At 47.4% G+C, this 18,857-nt stretch overlaps 1 protein-coding gene across 13 annotated transcripts in view; it reads left to right on the forward strand.

The window, feature by feature from the left end:
• The window catches only part of FHOD3 (formin homology 2 domain containing 3), a 393,487-nt gene that overhangs the window by 59,917 nt on the left and 314,713 nt on the right, over positions 1–18,857 (forward strand). For all 13 annotated transcript variants that reach the window (XM_059707132.1, XM_059707122.1, XM_059707123.1 and 10 more), the window contains exon 3: positions 4,205–4,269. In XM_059707132.1, coding sequence (XP_059563115.1) covers positions 4,205–4,269 — 65 coding nt within the window. The remainder of the gene's footprint in view (positions 1–4,204; positions 4,270–18,857) is intronic.

The following is an 18,857-nucleotide window of genomic DNA, read 5'->3' on the forward strand; positions in this document are numbered from 1 at the left end:
AAATAAATAAAAATATTCTCTTGAGAGACTGGGGCAGAACTGAAACATGGTGTCTGGGAGACTTGCTTGGTTAAACCAGCCCTCTTCCCCACTCCCCCTTCCCCGGGTCCCACCCCAAGGCCATAGGCATAGTTGTAGAAGAAACTTGGTTGATTCTGAGAAGCCAGGAAGTTTTGGAAAGTTCCTTCACCAGCAGCACCCTCATATCACTGGCATGTTTGCCTTGATTGGAGTTCCCTTGAATTAAGTGTCTATTTTAGATAGTTTTCTTGTCACTTGGGTAGCACTGGCCTTGGGTGTGGGCACTTGATTGGCTGTGGCTGATCTCCAAAGTGGTGATGTTTCCCTGGCAGTGGCTGTGCTGATAGGAATGGAATCTGACTCTCCCTGGGGAGTTTCAGGTCAAATTAAATTGCTTCTGCCTTGGGGTCACCCTGCTGCAAGCAGGCGGATTCAGAGGAGGGGCAGCTGTGAAACAGATACAGCATGTCAATATCAGGGAGGAAAAGATCACTCAAGTGTTTATGCCGAATCCACTGATTTTTGGAACATGGAAGCTCCATGAAGGCAGATACCAAAGTTTGTATTAAGGTTCTCTAGAGAATAGAACCAACAAGGTATCGATTACCCATCTAATCTTTCTAATCTAATCCATCTGGTCTACCGAGTATATCTAGAGAGGTTTATTTTAAGCAATTGGCTCACTCCATTGTGGCGACTGGCAAGTCTGAAATCTGTGGAGTGGGCCAGTGGGGTGGAAATTCAGGTAAGAACTGATGTTGTAGTCTGGAGTCCAAAACCTGCAGATCAGGCAGGGTCTCCGGGTTGCTGCTGCCTTGAGGCAGTGCGTGCATCGTGCATCTCATATAGAGTGGAATGAGGGAGTAGATGAAGGAGGACCCATCAGGGAGGTGATAGGAGCACAGGCTCTGGGTTGCACTGCCTGGGTTGAATCTGAGCTCGTCACTTTCTAGCTGTGTGACTTCAGCTATGTTACTTAACCCTTTTGGGCCTCAATTTCCTCATTTTAAAAATGGCAATAATGTTACCTATTTTATAGGAATTTTTTGAAGATCGAATCTGTATAAAGTACTTAGACTCTTGTCTGGCATGCGATAAGCATTTCATGAAGGTTAACAACTGTTATGAATATTATTTTCCAAACCCAAACTGACATAGTATCCCACTGGGGGCAGGGGGAAATCTGCCCATGATTATTTAAATTTCCTTTGAAAGTTTTAGCCATGAAACAGAAGATAAGTGCATACTTCCTACAAAAAGCCTGGGGATAAAATGATTATTTTTAATAGATGACATGATTATGCCCATAAAAGAATTGGCCCAAGGATTTTTAGAATCAATAACAGCAGTGAGATGGCCGTGTACAAAGGAAATGCATGAAAATCAACTTTCCTCTAATACTAATATATCAGCATTAATCAAATTTAAAGGCATTTTATGATGGGTGTCCTTTATACATTGATATTTAATATATATAAATAAAACATTAAACTTCCTGTAATCCTTAAAGTCTTAGGAGAAACCTTATTTGGTCCTGTTTATTATTTTCATAATTTGGTTTGGCAATATTTTCCTAGATTTTTGCATTTTAATTTGTATGTGTGTCCTCTTTAATAGATTTTAGCATTGAGGTTAAACCACTAAAAAACGTGGAGAGGTTGTATAGTCAGGCAGCTGTACAGCAAAAGGCAGAATGCGGCTGGTGACTGTGGAGCCAGACACTCTGCCTTCAGGCCTGATTTGATTTCCACCAGCCCTCTGACTTTATGGAGGTTACGTCATTTCTACAGGCTTTGCTTTCCTCGTCTGTAAAACGGGCACAGTGATGGTACCCACATCGAAGATGGGAGAAAGTGGAGGTGGGTGAGGGAGGGTGGGAGATGAAGGACACCTTCTGGGGACCTGCCTGCACTCACCACCACTTGTCTCCGCCTTGGCGGGCTCTCTCCTCTGCCAGTAGCTCCTGGGATTTGGCGCCTCAACCCCTTAGGCAGCTTCTATAGACCTTGGCTCTATTCTGAGAATTTCCACAGCGATTCCTCCCATCTCAGGGTTTTGTGTAGAGGGGCAGACAGAGAAGGAGGTACAGAATTGGAATGATAAGAGAGAAAACTACTACAAAATAGGCCTTTTTTGTTCTGTGGCCTCTTAAGTTCCACCAGGGTTTGGCTTAACCTGTCCGATTGCCTGGTTTCTCAAGGCACAAGCACAGGAGGCACGGCACCTCAGAGTGGCTGGCCTGCCAGGGCCGCCTCCGAGACTGTCCTGGTTTTCATGAGGGTGCCGGGAATCCTAGGGCGACAGCCCCGCGCTCTCACTGGGGGACTGCAGAATTCTCTGGGAAAACTTAAGCGCTTCCTTAAAATGTGACTTTGCAGTTGTTTGAAGATAAAAGTGAGGGCCCTTTGAACTTTCCAGAACGTGAGGTATTCTGAACTGTTTCCCCGGCCACCCCTGCTTCCCCACTCGGGGCATCCAAAGCATGTGCTCTGCCTCCCGTCGTCTGGTATTCATCATCGACTCCTAATGCTGATAACATGGGCCATGGACTGATGGTGCTCCAGGTTTGCTCTTCCTCCTGGTTGGGGCCTGGCTCCCCTCAGGGCTTCCGCAGTCTCTGCTCCAGCTCTGGGGGAGGCTCCCACTGAGGACCCCCCCCACCCCCTTCCCCCCCCGCACACCCCACCCCCTTTTCCAGCAGTTCACAAAGAAGGCTGGTAGAACAATGATTGAGCGCAGGGCCCTGACTGAAACTTTCTTCCTGGTACCGTCACAGGAATTGAAAGAGTGTCAACACCAGGATTGTGAGAGAGAAAACCATTGTGTGTGTGTGTGTGTGTGTGAGAGGAAGAAAGTTTTGAAGAAGTGTGCCCTCCTAGGAATCTCAAATCCATCTTCTGAAGATGGGTCAAGGGCTGTGGATTCGTTGTAAGCTCCTTGAGACTAGTGCCTTGCACACAGCATATGTAAATCAATCAAATGAACAAAGTGGGAAGGGGAAGGGGGAGCCCTGGGGATTTGAAGGGACCGGATGCCGGTTCTCTACCTACAAGCAGCTGCAGGGCGGGAGGCCACTGCATGCTTTTGTAGGACTATGCAGCTGGCTTTCCTTTCTCCTTTAAAAGAATAAAAAAAACAACCGTTGACACCATACTTTCCCCTCTGATCTGGTCTCAAGCATAAGAAATAGAATTGTTTCATTGATGACGATGAATCCATAATCACAATATTAGCAGTGTGCCTGGTGAGATGTCTGTTCCCGTCCCCTCCAACACAACCGTAAAACCAGGAATTACTGCCAGACTCCTTTACAAAGGAAGCCCTGATGGGCAGGGGCGAGAGGCCAGAAGAGTGATGGAAGGGCAGTTCAGCCACCAAGAGCCCCAGCGGCTTCCCTGCTCCATGCTGGTGGGCTGGCTCCGTTTACCTCTGCCCATTGGCTTCCGCTTTCTCCCAGTCTCAAAGCCTTTGCTACCCCCAGGTAGCCAGGACTCACGTTTCTTCCCATTTATCATCTTCTCTGTCACCTGCTCAGTGCTTTAGTCCTCCTTTGCATAACGTGGGATGAGCCCTGGTGGGAACAGAATTGGGGAGGGGCCAGCTCTTTGCTTCCTCATAAGGAATGAAGTGAGAAGGAAACAGGTGAAGCGAGGTGTGTACATTGGAGTTCCCAATAATAAACAGCCTATAAGCTCTTTGGTGGATTCTCACCTTCCTGGAAAGGATAAGAACCCAGTAGTCTTGAATTGATACACAGCAAAGCAGCTCTTTCGGATTCCCCCACTGCCTGTGCCCCTTTCCTATATCCAGAAAAATGTAAAAATAGCCATGGGAATGATCAGGCCGATTTGGGTTGTTACATTCCTGGGATTTCACTTTATGGGCACAGATTTGAAAATTTTCCCAACATGGTCAAGCATGAGAACACGCAAACTCTGTGGATGGAATGAGTTGACCGGGTTTGGCAATAAAATGCGTGTGTCAATCCAATGGAGTCAAACTTTATTATTTTCTGGAAAGCCCTGTGACATCACATTATTCCAGGAGAGATTCTTGTTCTGTTTGGGTCCCTGTTTATCTGGAGTCTCTGTCTGGTGGATGTGTCGGAACCTTCGAGTGGATTGTCGGCATCTAGGCTTCTCGCTGACTCCTCTGATGCCCGTGTGTGTTTTCTCTCCATTAGGCGGGGCAAGAAGCACAGCATCATCCTGAGGACACAGCTGTCCGTGAGGGTCCACGCCTGTATCGGTGAGTAACATGTGTAGATGGGGATGCTTGCCATCCACCTTCCGTGATTAAACATGTGATGAGAAATGCCACTCCTGGGAATGGATAGCCACTCTTGGTTGGGTTAGCTCCTGTCACTGGATCATCAAGTTTTTAGTGAAGTAATTCCTAGCAGTTGTTTTTTGAAGCCCTGCTCTGCCTGATCCTTTTGTTGTCTGGTTAGTGAATAGAGCTGGCGGTAAGACATTGCTGCTGAGGTTCCTTCTGGTGATGCTGGGAGAGATGAAGGCCTTCCTGGGGCTGTGCCAGTGTGAATCTCCTGCCAGTGAAATGCCTGCCATGTGCTTCCTGGTGGGTCTGCAAAGTTACCTGGACAGGACTGAGGTCTGAGATATGGTTTTTGGTCAGGTGATTGAAAGGGAAACTCAGGTCAGGGCAGGGTGGCCACATGTGGATGCTGAGCAATACGGTGATACACGTACTTCTGGCTGAGGATGGCTTGCCTGCAGTCACTCGGGAACCCCATCGGGCCATTCCTGCAGCCATTGATTTTCTTCCAGACCCACTGGTTTCCCAACCAACACACAAGGGTTGAATGGTGATGAAAGGAATTATTTATGCAAACTAGACAATCTCTACGTAAAGCGTTTCTGAAACTGGCTTGGTTTCCTCTTGGCATTGGGCCACATTGAGGCAAGTATGTAATATAGAAAGAAAAAAAGGAACTAATTTTACTTTATGCATAGAAGTCCTCCATATCTGAGTAATTTCACTTTTACTGAATATACACTGTGGTCTTAATTCAGGCCTCTAATTAGGAGAGGGTAAGTCATCCTGTAGAGGCGCATTCTGCACCTGGAGTGTGGTGTACATGGGTGGAGTGGGAGGAATCATTTCTGGTCCCTTCTCCTTCCTGTATCCCTGCTGGAAGGGATGGGGCGAGGGAGCAGCGGGATGTGGAGGGAAATCCGTGTCAGTTTCCTTCAGTTGGTGTTAGGGCTGGTGGAGATGCAAGTGCATGGAGTGACAACCTTTGTCTAACTCTGTGTCCAGAGTAACTGTGCAGCTGACTCATAAAGTTCAGGAGGGTTTGTAATCATTTTGGAAGCAAAGTAAGATCTGTAGGACCTTCAGCCAACATTAACTGTTTGCTTCTCAACTGCCTGTAACACTGAGTGACCACACACAACCCATGTATGTGCACTTGATTATACTTAATTGGTTACACTTTTCCATTTATTTCACATGTATAAATCATGTCTACCTGTAGAAAAGGCCTATGATTCTTTTGGATAAACTCTCCCCTACCCCCAATGCAGTATCTAGAGCAAATTCAGTCACTTATGTGCTGAACTGTTTAAAGTTCAATATTGGTTGAAATATAACTGGTTAACAGTAGGACTTGGGGCATGAGCATGAATTCGCATTTCCCAGAAATAATAAGGCAGTGGAAAGCAGATTTATACTAAAATGGGCTTGTTAAATATCCTAATGAGCTAGCTCCTGCAAGAAAATTCACGCTTTTGTAGTATGGGCTGACATATTTTAGTGTAGGAGTTTTCTCATTTGCTGCCATGTTATTGACTCGCTGCATTAATTGATGTATTCCATAGTCCCATGTAATGCACGTACTAGTAAAACCCGTATCTTATCCCTGTGGCATGCTGAGCACCTCTGGCCAGTCCAGCCCACTTTCTCCCAGGACACTCAGGACTTTCTGCTCCAGGGGGTGAACTGGGTGCATACGGGGCCAGTGTGTTTGTTCCAAACCTTCTCAAGCCAATTGCACTTGCTATTGGAATTTTGTCATTCAATGAAATGGTAACACAAATATTTTATAATGTGAGTGTAAAAAGTCATTGCTTTGAAAGTTCATTGACTATTTTGGAAAAGAATCAAAATTAGTACAAAAGCCTTTCTGTCAACATAAGTGGGTTGTGACAAGTACACAAGGTGTGAGAATGTTGTAAAAATGTAGGTTTCTACGTTGGCCACTGTGGCTTAGTTGGTTGGGCATTGTCCCGTGCACTGAGAGGTCACTGGTTCAATTCTCGGTCAGGGCACATGCCCGGGTTGTGGGCTTGATCCCCAGGAAGGGGTGTGCAGTAAGCAGCCAATTGATGTTTTGCTCACATCTATGTTTCTCTCTTTCTCCCTTCCCCTTCCTCACTCTCTAAAAAATCAATAAAGAATCTTAAAAAATAAAAATAAATCAAAATGTAGGATTCTGCCCTGGCTGGTGTGGCTCAGTGGTTGAGCGTTGTCCCATGCACCAAGAGGTCATCGGTTTGATTCCTGGTCAGGACACAAGCCCAGCTTTCGAGCTTGATTCTCAGTGGGGATCATGCAGGAGGCAGTGAATCGATGTTTCTCTCTCATGGATGTGTCTATCTTTCCCTCTCCCTTCCTTTCTCTCTAAAATCAATAAAAACACATTTAAAAAAATGTAGGATTCTAGTCTTCACAAGTATTTTTATTCTTGCTTGACTTCAAAGAAGCTGAGATGGGAAATCATAGACTATGTTATTGGAGTGGTTCATGAAAGAAGGTTCATGTAGAGTTCCAGGTAGTAGATCCTTAATCATAGAAACATCATCGTCCAAAACAGGGTATGTAAGTGTGTCCCCTTATGTGCTATAAACAGGATGACCAGCTGTGGCTCATCACAGGCAAGTCAGGATGGTCAGTCACTATAGCTGCAAATTCAACTGAAGTTTTAAGGTATGTGCTAGTATATATCATTTTTAAAGAATTTTCTCAATCAGTTTTCACCACTAATTAGGTCTGAGTGTATCAGATGAGGGTTTGATATACCCAAGAAGGCAAAGTTTTTCCTTTGAATGAAAAAATCCTCTTTCCTATTATTTGCAGGATCTGGAAAAGATTTATTATAATAGCACTAAATATTATCCCCAGGAATGTATGCATCATGTGTATGAAGTACCAGCCTCCATTGTGATGTATTCGTTCCCTTCCCAAATGGCAATATTAGGTGAGATTTCTTGGGGATGAATAAAACCCCAAACCTGGCACAATCTTCAGGCAAAATAAAAAAGGAACACATGACTTGGGGGACGGACAAAAACCTTTCACATCAGTTGTTTGAGTCCTTGTTTGTTTTCAAGGTTATTTTCCCTCTTCACAATATGATAAACAGTTGAGTTATCACAGGAATTGGACAATGGCTGCTGTCTGAGGCTTACCGCCCCATGCGGCTTCCCCAACCATCTTCCTTTCCACCTCACAGTTGGATTCAAAGGACCCAGGACAGCTTTGGCTCATGGGTTTAAGATGCTATCAAGTAAATTCCTCGAAAATAATGTTTTCCTCACTCTTCTCCTTCATTCCTGTTTTTATTAAGTGTAAGAATGTGTAGAATCCAGGACTGCGTGTTGATGAATTGGAGGTGACATGCCCTGGGAGTTCTCCAGTGTTAACTTTGGAACTCCATGCCAGTTGGGACGAGAGCAGAGTGGAGCCTTCATGGTTAGCAACTGAGCAAAACTCAAGAAATGAAGGCCAAGGGCACTGCTTTGCTGGTCACAGTTAGCAGCGAGATAGGTCTTCTTTAACAGCATAGTAGTTCTGAAGCATTTGGCAGGAAGTTGGAATGAGATTTTGGTCAGAGAGAGCCCCCACCCACAGCTTTTTGCACCTCTATTCTCCACTGTAATTATTTCTTTGCACATTTTTAGTATGACCACTCGAGGTAACATATTGTGGCAAACAGCGCATGGCTTGCCTTCTGAATCTAGCTGGTCAGATCATGGGCATGAGGTTACAGATCTAAAAAAAGGAAAATCTACGATAGGCACCAGAGGCTGCATTTTATGAGGTTAGCTAGAGAAAATAAATTTTTTGATCCCTGCATGCGATCCTATTTCCAGACACCAGAAGAATGTTCGGAGGGCCAACTGGCTCCGATGACTAACTCTTACCATGGAGAGAAAAGGAGTAGAAGAACTGTGGGTGAGGATTGGAATCGTGAATTAAAAAAAAATAAGTTTGAAGTCATCAAGATCCTAATGCTAATGTCTGAATGTTTTCTACTAGCTGACTTTGAAGGCATTTTGTTTGGCTTAAAACTCCTGCGCCTTGGGTTTCTGAAGCAGACCTTGTTTTCCCATTGAGAAAACAAGCCCTGCTGATGGGTGGCCCGGGACCTAGAAGGCCAGCACTGTAAGTACCCGGCCTTGGTTAAACAGAAGGATAAAAATTGGCTGAAGACGCCAATGTGTCATTTATGTGAGTAGTTGCCAGGAGTAACCTGGCACAAAGGGTCTTCAGAGTCATGTTCCCCAAACTAGGAGATGATGAGTTCCCCCATGGAGGTAGAGGTGAGGTAGGCAGAAGCTGGCCAGGTGGCTGAAGTGACGCCTCTCTGCATGAGATTAGTCTCACTGCTCGTTCAAGGTCAAATCACGGGGGTCAAGACAACTTTAAAAGGCAAGAAGACAAAGTAGGAGGTGGCTGTTCATCCCCTGATGCAGAAAAGTAGCCAATTTCCAGCAGAAACATGAATAGAATGAGGCATCAATATATCATTTGCAAAGCATTTTCTTCTCAAGGGCTAAATCAGACAGCTGTGTGCTTAGTAGATTGTCCAGCAAAGAGGTGAATGACAGACAGAGGGGCAGTTCTTCAGGAAGAACTCTCTAGTGCAAGAGTGCCTGCGGGGACTCTTCTCATGTGCACAGTGTTGAGGAGGACTCCAAGGCCATTATGGTCTAATGGGAAAGGCCCTGGCTTTGAGCCGGCTTTCATTGGTGGCGATGGCGGTGGCGCGGGTCTATTTGGTGTGATGACAGCTCAGGGGCTCGGCATGGATTCTGTCCAGTGTCCAAACCATCTCTAGCTTCAGTGTGGAGCCCCCTGGCCTTCTGTATTCAGAGGGTGGGGAGTGGAGCTGTAATCTGTGACCCTGACCTCCTCCGCCTTTCTTCCCTAATTCCTGCTCGGTTTTACTTTTCATTTTGAAGCTGGGGTGGGGGTGGGGGTGTGGGCGAGTACTGCTTCCCCCATTGGTGTCTCTTCCTCTGCGCCCCTGTGAGCTCGTTTTCGTGGCTGAGCCCTCCTGGCTTTGCAGGGAGGCTCCCCTCCAGCTTCCTGCTACACTTGCCCCTCTGGTGGGCTGCTGAGCGACACTAGACTTCGGAGCATTAACTGGGTTCCCATGTGGTCCTTATTGCCCCTTGGCTGACTATTGGGAATGCCCATTAAAACTAGAGGTTTCCGCCCTGGCTGGTGTTGCTCAGTGGTTGGAGCTTTGTCCTGTGCATCTGGAGGTCACAGGTTCCATTCCTGGTCAGGGCACATACCCAGGTTGCAGGTTCCATCTCCAGTCAGGTGCATGCAAGAAGCAACCAATTGATATCTCTCTCTCACATTGATGTTTCTCTCTCTCCCTCCGCGTTTCTCCCTCTCTTTCCCCTCCTTCCCTCCCTGCCTCCCTAAAATCAATAAAAAACAAAACAAAAAACCCCAGAGGTTTCCTTCTGAAACCAGCAAAATCCCTTTTTGACCCTGTTGGGCCCAATAGCACCCGGTGGTGGTTGCAGGTGGGAAGCCCTTTAGCACCACGGGTGCTGAGACACCTGAGGCCTGGGTAGGGACACGTGTTAGCATGGGCGTCCAGCACCTCGGGGCACTGTGGGTCACACAGGTGCTGCTCATCCTCTGTCATATTTGCAGGCCTCTCACATGGGTGTCCACGGTGTGATGGCAGGAACAGAGTGAAACAGGCTGTTCTCTGGTCAGGAGACCCCATAGAGCCATTCTTCCTGCTCTCGGCCCCCTGCCCCGCTTCCTCTGACCGCAGCCTCGACCTGGGCTTCTTGCTGACTCTCCCGCATTCCCACCGGAGGCTGCCTTTGCTCCTGTCCTGCCTCTGCCACCGCAGCCTTGGGTGGGGGTAGTGTTCCCTCCGGTCCTGCCCCTGGATGTCACAGTGGCCAAGCTGACAATGTCCTGGCCCTACTCCTCCCTAGTGGTGTCATGTGCATTCGGTCCCATTTCCTGTTCTCTGTCTTCGATGTTGCAATCTATTGGTTCTCCAGAAACCTGGAGCCCAACTCCCACCCCCACCGGCTCCTGCGGAGTCCTCTGGGTGGCGGCTGCAGCCTTGGCACGCAGTGGGCTGGTCTGAAACCCTGAGTCTCCCTTTGCAGCAGGAGACTTGTGGTGCCTGCATTTTTCAAACCTCCTCCCTTTTACACCCCATCAAGTCTGTGACCCATTAAAAAATTATTATTTTTTTGCCCAGGGTTCTGTTCTCTAGGTAAAAACAAGCTCTGTGGGTTAATCAGATAAATGCCCCCCCCCCCCCCCATCTGTTTCCTATTAGCTTGCCTCAGCTCCCAGGAGGCAGAACCCACAGACTGTCCACACTGGTCTGGGCTTGGGCAGGTCAGCCGCTGTGTAGGTGGCTACATCTAAGTTGCCTTATTGTCAAACAGTATTGACAGGTGTGGCCCCCTCCCCCATAGGAAGGTAGAAAGAATATGGGAAGGATTTAAAACAACCACCAGGTTTGTTAAATTGTGTGAGAGTCTAGTGTTTAAATGCTGGTGGGTATTCCATTCTGTCACATCTCTGTCCACAGATGCTATGATCTTAGAGTATACAGGTCAGGAAGGATTTCTCACCAAAGGGAAGGGAGAAATGAGAGGATTTGAAGAATGGCCCTACCATCTACAGACATGCAGGTAAACTGGACAAGGAAATAAAGACACATACCTGTGAGAGAGTTAGACGAGAACCTTCCAGATGGAGCTGGAAACTCAGACCAGCTCTGGGAATTCAGAGGTGTCAGGAAAGGAAACATGAATAGGAACAGACGTGAACTGAACCCCAGGAAAGAAAGACAGGTACGCCTCTTACAGCAGCTTCATTTCTGTTAGTGCTCTTATTTAAATTGCTCATGCTTGCCTCGTTAGGACTTTATCTTTCACCTCTAAGGAACATAGGGTCATAGGATTTGAGCATGTGTTAGAACCGTTATCAGTGTGCTTGCTTTGCCCTGGCCCAGTCATTGCTTATATCCTTAACAAGGATCATGACATTCTGGCAAAACAATGACAGTAGAAAATGTAGTCCTGTTGGTGGGGACACCTGAAGCAGATGCTACGAGACTAGTTACACTCGTAGAGTGTGCTGGCAGTTACACTCCCAGCTGCCCTCCAGGGGGTTATGCCCAGAAAACAACCCCCTCCTAAGGGAACCATCGTGCTTTTGAACAGTTTCTACCAGAGTCTCTACACGTGCTGCCCCCACAGGCCTACCTGCTCGTGGGCGTAATGCTAACCCCAGTGGCCTCTGCGCCCATAGCTGCCCCCAGGAAGAGACAACTTCATTTTTGTCACCGATTGGAGTTTATGTTGGGAAACAAAATGCTTTGTCTTGTTGATAGAAATCTTGACCTGCAGTGAGCCTGGGGGCTAAAGAGGGGCAGGGAGGAGGGCTCACAGGTGTCTTGCTAAATGGAGGTTCTTTTTTTAAAATAAATATTTTTTTTTATTGATTTCAGAGAGGAAAGGAGAGGGAGAGAGAGATGAAACATCAATGATGAGAGAGAATCATTGATTGGCTGCCTCGGCACAGCCCCCAACCCGGGCATGTGCCCTGACCAGAAATCAACCATGACCTCCTGGTTCATAGGTCAGTGCTCAACCACTGAGCCACACTGGCTGGGCTAAATGGAGTTTCTTTGAGGATTGGGTTTGCACCCATGTTTTTCAGGTCTTACTGAGAGACTCAGAATAGATTTCTGGGGAGGGGGATTCTTTGGGTGTTTTACTGATTTCTGTTATGTTACGAATACCCAATGGGAAATGTTTTAAGTTGGGGGGAAATCAGTTGAAAAGCATTAGTAGTTCAGCAAAAACATACCTAATAGGAAATATTAGTTCAGATTTAATTCAAAGAGGAAAAGGTGCTGGGGAATTTGCTACAAGGGCTCTAGTCTCAAGTTTATGTACTAGAGCAGTGGTTCTCAACCTTCCTCATGCCGCGACCCTTTAATATAGTTCCTCATGTTGTGGTGACCCCCAACCATAAAATTATTTTTGTTGCTACTTCATAACTGTAATTTTGCTACTGTTATGAATCATAATGTAAATATCTGATATGCAGGATGTATTTTCATTGTTACAAATTGAACATAATTAAAACATAGTGATTAATCACAAAAACAATATGTAATTATATATGTGTTTTCCGATGGTCTTAGGCGACCCCTGTGAAAGGGTCGTTCGACCCCCAAAGGGGTCGCGACCCACAGGTTGAGAACTGCTGTACTAGAGTAATAGCAACAGAACAGCAAAGGAGAAAATTGACTAGGTTAGCATAAGTGCAATCTTGTTATCATAACTGAAAAAAAGGGAAAACTCTGTTGTTAATTGCACAGAGAGGCGATGGCATTTATCTGCATCCTTATAACTGGATTATGACAATGTGGGCAGGAAGAGAATCTATTTTAGGATTTGGGGGCCATCTTGGTGGGACAAGGTATGGTGTTAGGCCTGCAGTCAATACTCCAATCATTTCTTTACCTTTTAAAAAGCCTTTGCTTTAGACTCAATGATCAACTTGATGACACCCTTAAAATTAGATAATGTGTCTACAAGGATTTTAAAAGTTGTAAGATGCTATAAAAGATTAGTTTGAGAGGGACTCTGCTAAAAAAGTAATAAAGAAATCCCAATGTTTACCTTGGCCATTTAAAAAAGGCATTGTGCACCATGGCCACTGAATGGCTCACCTTTGCAGTGTTTTCCGTTCCCATCCACAGTTTCGTGGACCCTCACCCCCTTCCTGAGCCACTGGAGGGGCTGAGAAAGGCGAGGTCCCATGTGGTGGGCACTTTCCTATGAGCCATGTGCCTGGAAGGGGGCGGGACTAAGGCTGGAAGCTCTGGATCCTTGACTAGGGCTCTTTGCACTGGTCTGCTACTTCCCCTTTCGGGCCATTTTACATAGTCTTCAGCCCTTTTCTAGATAAGTGATGGCAGAGACCGACCCAGCCCTTAGGCTGAGAGATGCTGCCAAGACATAGAAATAAATGTCTTTCAAAACATTTTTCCAGGCTTCAAAGGATGGTTTTCCAGCTGAGTTCCAACGTGGTTCACAGATTGCCTTTGGGCAGTGGTCGGCAAACTCATTAGTCAACAGAGCCAAATATCAACGATTGAAATTTCTTTTGAGAGCCAAATTTTTTAAACTTAAACTATATAGGTAGGTACATTGTTATTAACTTAACTAGGGTACTCCTAAGCTGGCTAAAAACGTCCTCAATCTGATTGAGGTATGTTCGCTGAGGTCGACCCCTTCCAACTCTCCCATCCACACTCGTCTTGTATACTTGTTTCGTCTATCTCCTTTCATTCATCCTCTCTGTATGTCCAAACCATCTCAACATACCTTTCTCAATCCTCGACACTACATCTTCTTTCACTCCACAACGTTCCCTAAAATTAACTTAATAAACTTTACTTAAAGTTTTAAGTCAACTTCGCACTGTACGTGCGTGCCCGCACGTGGTATTTTGTGGAAGAGCCACACTCAAGGGGCCAAAGAGCTGCAAGTGGCTCATGAGCCTCAGTTTGGGGACCACTGCCTTAGGGGAAAGCAAGCCAACCAGAAAAAAACAAACAAACACAGGATGGCACCCTTCAAGAGCTGCCGGAGTTTAGTAATGCAGTTAAACGCCCTTCCGCCCAGCCAGCCCTCGGATCCGGGAGCTGGGGTTCCTTCTTTCTTTCGGGCTCCCATCCTGACCCTCTGGACACAGCCTCGCCTTTCGGGCTTCACCTTGGGAAATCCCTGAAAGGAAGACTCTCATCGGATGCGAGTGCACGCTGTTGCTTCCAGCTTTAGAAGCTGCCCCGAGGGACAGAAAGTTCTGGGCTGGAGGCCTTGAGTCCTGCTGCTTTTTGCTGGGAAGATCTATGAGGTTGGCGTTCTGTGCCAGGTCGCAGCTGGCTCTTGAGCACAGCTCGGTATCCAACCCACAGAAGGAGGCGTCAAATTATTTGTTGAGCCCTAACCGGTTTGGCTCGGTGGATAGAGCGTTGGCTTGCGGACTGAAGGGTCCCAGGTTCAATTCCTGTCAAGGGCCATGTACCTTAGTGGCGGGCACATCCCCAGTAGGGGGTGTACAGGAGGCAGCTGATCGATGTTTCTCTCTCATCGATATTTCTAACTAACTATCCCCTCTCCCTCCCTCTCTGTAAAAAATCAATAAAATATATTTAAAAAACTATTTGTTGATTAAAGGAAGCTGCTCAAAGGCCCTGGTACTGATGAATGTTTAATTCATTTACGTCAGAAACGAGTTTCTTTGGTATTTTCTCAGGAAGAAGGATATGGGTAGGATGTCATTTTCAAGAGTGTTTCCAGGAGAGCGGGCTCTCGGTTCTTCGGGGTATCGTGTGACTGGAATTGCAGGGTCTGTGAGTGTTTGTGGCCCGTGCCTGTGCTGGGCAGAGCGATGGGAGTGGGGCCTTGGGCACCACTTGCTGTCCCCACCCGGGGCGGCCAGGGGCCTCTGTGGATATGTGATTATAAATCTTGGTCCCGAGGTTGGAGGTTAAGACAGTGGCATCTTGGGTTAACAACCTGATAAAGGATATTCTGTGGGACAGTGCTTTTGGGGAGTGGGGTGCGATGCTATTGTCCCCATCATTGTTCCAAGATCGTGTTCTTGGGGAAGGGGCTGCCGTCATGGAGAGTAATTAAGCTCCTGAGCACATGTGCCCAAGTGTAAATAAGACAGCTGGATGCATGAAGAGGCAGGTAAAGACCATAGCATAACACCAAGTGCTAGTTACATTGAACAGTAATTTAAAGTAAAAAAAAATTATGCTTTAAGCATTATAAAAGTAGGCAAGATATTTGGTAGGAGTTGATATTTACAAAATGCTCACATAGATGTGCTGTTCAAATCACTCCTAAAGATACAATCTGTGTGCTTGTCTTGCCAACATCAGCCGCACTAGCGATGGTAAACTTTCACTACACATGGAACAATAATTTTGGCAGCTGGTGCAGTATCCGGAGGATTTAAAAAATATTTGTTTGGCCAAGGGCACCTTACAAAACTTCTCCAGGATGTCAGGCATTGGCCTCTCCTCCCCCGCCTCTCCCTGCTGTGAGTTGGCAGCTCAGGGCACCCAGGCATGGGGCCTGGGGCCAGGGGTTGAGGATGGGCTGACCAGGCACTTGTCCCCTCACCAGGCATTGGCTAGGAGGCCACCAGGAAGCACTTTGCACTTCATTAGAAAGCCATAAAACAATTACCAGCCCATTAGGGACTTTGGAAAGGACAGCTCCCCAGAGCGGGCCCTGGCTGGAGTTGCCCAGGCCGCTGTGAGTCCCTGATGGGATTCCTGCTCTTGATGTTCTCTGATGGAATTCAGTGGAATCTGGAAGAGAGGTGTGTCCATTGAGATGGCTCCCCAGAGTGCTCGGGGCAGCCGGGCCAGGCTTCCAGAGGGCAGACTGCTGGTTTGTTCCCGCAGTGGGTATCGGGGTCTTGGGTATCGGGATGGTGGTCCTCAGAGGGCAGCGTGGCAGCCCCGCCTCCCCTTGCTTGTCCTGAATGTTTGAGATGCAGTTATTTCCAGGGTCTGACTCAAGGCCTAGCCTTTGTCAGCACTCTTAGGGGGCTCCAGGCTGTGATGTCTGGCTCAGGGGTCTTGGGGAATGTGGGGTTCTGAGTCCAGCACCCCACTCCTGGGTACAGCAAGAGACATCTGACTTGGGCCTTGTGGGTAGGACTTGTGATGTCACCTCCAAATGCGGTTGTGCCTAGAATCCAAAACGAAATATTCAAAACATACCGGTTTATTTTTTATAATCCTCATCTGGCACATCTTAATTTTTCTTAAATAAATGGATTAGAAGCTAAAATAAAAAATAAAATAAAACATTTGAAAAGCAGGGCCCTGGAGGTGAGGGTGTTGGTCCCTCTTCAGGGGTGTCCTGGTTGAGGGAAGATGGTGGGTGTGGGAGGATTCGCATTCTGGAAAGACCTGGAACATGGTCTTGACTTTTCCCAAAATGGGGACCCTCACACTCCTTTTATGAGCTGCTGCAAGGACTGGCGAAAGGAGGCCTTGGGTCGAGAACCTGGTATCTGGCGGCCCCGCGGGATTTTCACGAACCGGAGCTTTGTTGCTGCTGCTGTCAGGGTGCAGCTGTGTCTTGTGGGTGGGCTCGGAGACATCACCGCCATTCTGTGCTACTGTCGTGTGAGAAAGGTCCAGATTCACACCTGACTTAGGGAAAACTCACCAACCTGCACTACACGCCCACTGGGTGCTACGTGCCCACTGGGTGCAGGCCCTGCGTCAGGCGCTAGAACGGGGACAGGTAGGCATGTGAGTAAATGCAGTGCAAAGAGAAAGCAGTTCTGTCCTCTCTCCTGAGTCTAATTGGAAGCTGTGTGCTTGGTTTCCAACCCTCCCCGGAGGCCTGGGTCTGTCGTTGAGATGTGTGCCGTGTCCACTGGATCCCTGAACTCCATCCCACGTCCATATCCCCCCCACCCTGCCCCCACCCCATCAGAATGGCTGCTCCCCCCACCTGTCATGTCGCCAGTGCCATCCCCCTCGTGTTTCTCCAGTTGTGCGTGAGAGTTCTATGTCCTGCTTCCCAGCGACACGTGTGACTGCTAAGGGTGGGTGGAGGGGTAACGGGGCCTGGAAGGAGGAAGGAGGCCGAGGTTTCTAGGAGCCCATCATAGAACTGCCCTGAGCCTCACTTTCCACACCTGAACTTGGGGGGGAGTTTATTTAAAAACCAGAGAATTCTCTGTGTACATTTAAAAATTACTTTTGCCTCTTGAATAGTATACTTCATTGGGCTTTCTCTGGAATCTTTTCTTTCCTTGTGTTTTTCTCCAAGGGTATTTGCTCGTAAAACTCTACTCTTCATTTCTCTCCTGATTCTGGGGTATCCCATGTCTTTCTGACTTTACCCTGATTTTCAAATCTGACTTAGGTGTAAAACCCAGGCTAAGCAGAGAGAACAGAACAAACCCCGGAGCCCCTGGTGACTCCTTAGGTCTGTTGTTTCTTAGCTAGAAACAGAAGATGGACAGAATGTATTCTGGGGACTAGCTCAGTGGGGCAGGCAGCCCTCCCTGCCTGCCTGCTCCGACACGGGGTTCTCTTTTCCCTTCCTTATCCCTTGGGAGCGCCTCACTTCCAGACCCAAGAATTGAAGAATTCACCTCTTTGTTTCAAAATGAACTTACATAATTACTGGTTATTGTCCTCTCCTGGAGCATTGATTTTTATTTTATTTTTCAATGACGACATGCAATAGTATGTTAGTTTCAGGTGTACAACATAGTGACTAGACATTTACATAACTTGCAAGGTGATCACCCCAATAAGTCTAGTTCCCATCTGACACCATATGTAGTTATTACAATAGTATTGGCTGTGTTTCCTATGCGCTACTTTACATCCCTGTGATCATCCAGGAGCATTTATTGATTTATTTATTTATTTGAAATTAAATGCATACTATCTTTATTATTATTATTTTTGACATTATACAAAATAAATCTATGACCAGATTGTAGATACAAAATAGCCATTTACATGTAATAAACATTAATATTTCAAGAAAACCAATTTTAAATATAATAATATTACATGCAATAAACATTAATATTTCAAGACAGGAGCATTTATTTTTAAAATGTGCTCTCTGCCCACATAGAACCCTCTGATGATGTGGCATGGATTTCCATTGCCCTCTGGTGCGGGCATGCTCAGGGGAACCTGTGTCCCACTCTTCCTATTTCCAGAGAGCAGGGAATTCGCCTCAGTTCTCAGGAGGACACGGTGGCTCCCCTTGCCCCGTCTCCTGCCCTGCCACCTTCATTCCAAGGAAAGATGGGTGGATTTGGGAGAAGGCAGAGAGCGGGGGTGGGTGCCGGGGGGTGGGGGGGTGTTCAGGCTCTCCAACTTCTTGGAGTGTCCAATCTGAGGACTCTCAGTGGGAAGCCAGCCCCCATGTGGGGCCACTGGTCATGCCCTGACCTGCTAGGTGGCCCATCTGACTGCAGACGCGAGGCCAGCTCTCTCATGCGTGGTGTCAGGGCTAAGGTTCCATCAGCCTTCCCAGCACACCTCTCCATTGCTTCTGAGCTCAGGAGGGAAAGACCAAGTGTTATCCATGGACCCCAGCACACCGTCCCCCCGCCCCCCGCCCCGCCTCCAAGAGAGGTTCTTGGCACACAGGGCTCAGGGGTTGGGGATGTGGGGGCTTTAGTTCTAACCCTCCTCCTGGAGGCATGAGACTGCGTGGCCAAGCAGCCTCGAAGGGTAAGGGAGCCGTGTCCGAGGGAGATGGCGCGCAGCTGCTCCTGCCTCTCTTCCCACTGCAGCCATCCAGCTTGGAGCAGTGGGGCGATGCCAGCCTAAATTAAACCTGGAAGTGCCCCCAGCTTTGTTCTTTTTAAGGCTGGAGTATTTGAGGTTAAAGAGAGGGAGTGAGTCTAAAATAAAATGTGACTCTGTGGGGTGCGCAGCCAGTGCCCGCTCTGCTCACTGTTCCCGGGGCGCGGTGGGGCCTGTTGCAGTGCCGGGTCCTGTGCTG

Source organism: Myotis daubentonii, chromosome 8, assembly GCF_963259705.1.
Source record: "Myotis daubentonii chromosome 8, mMyoDau2.1, whole genome shotgun sequence".
Lineage (NCBI taxonomy): Eukaryota > Metazoa > Chordata > Mammalia > Chiroptera > Vespertilionidae > Myotis > Myotis daubentonii.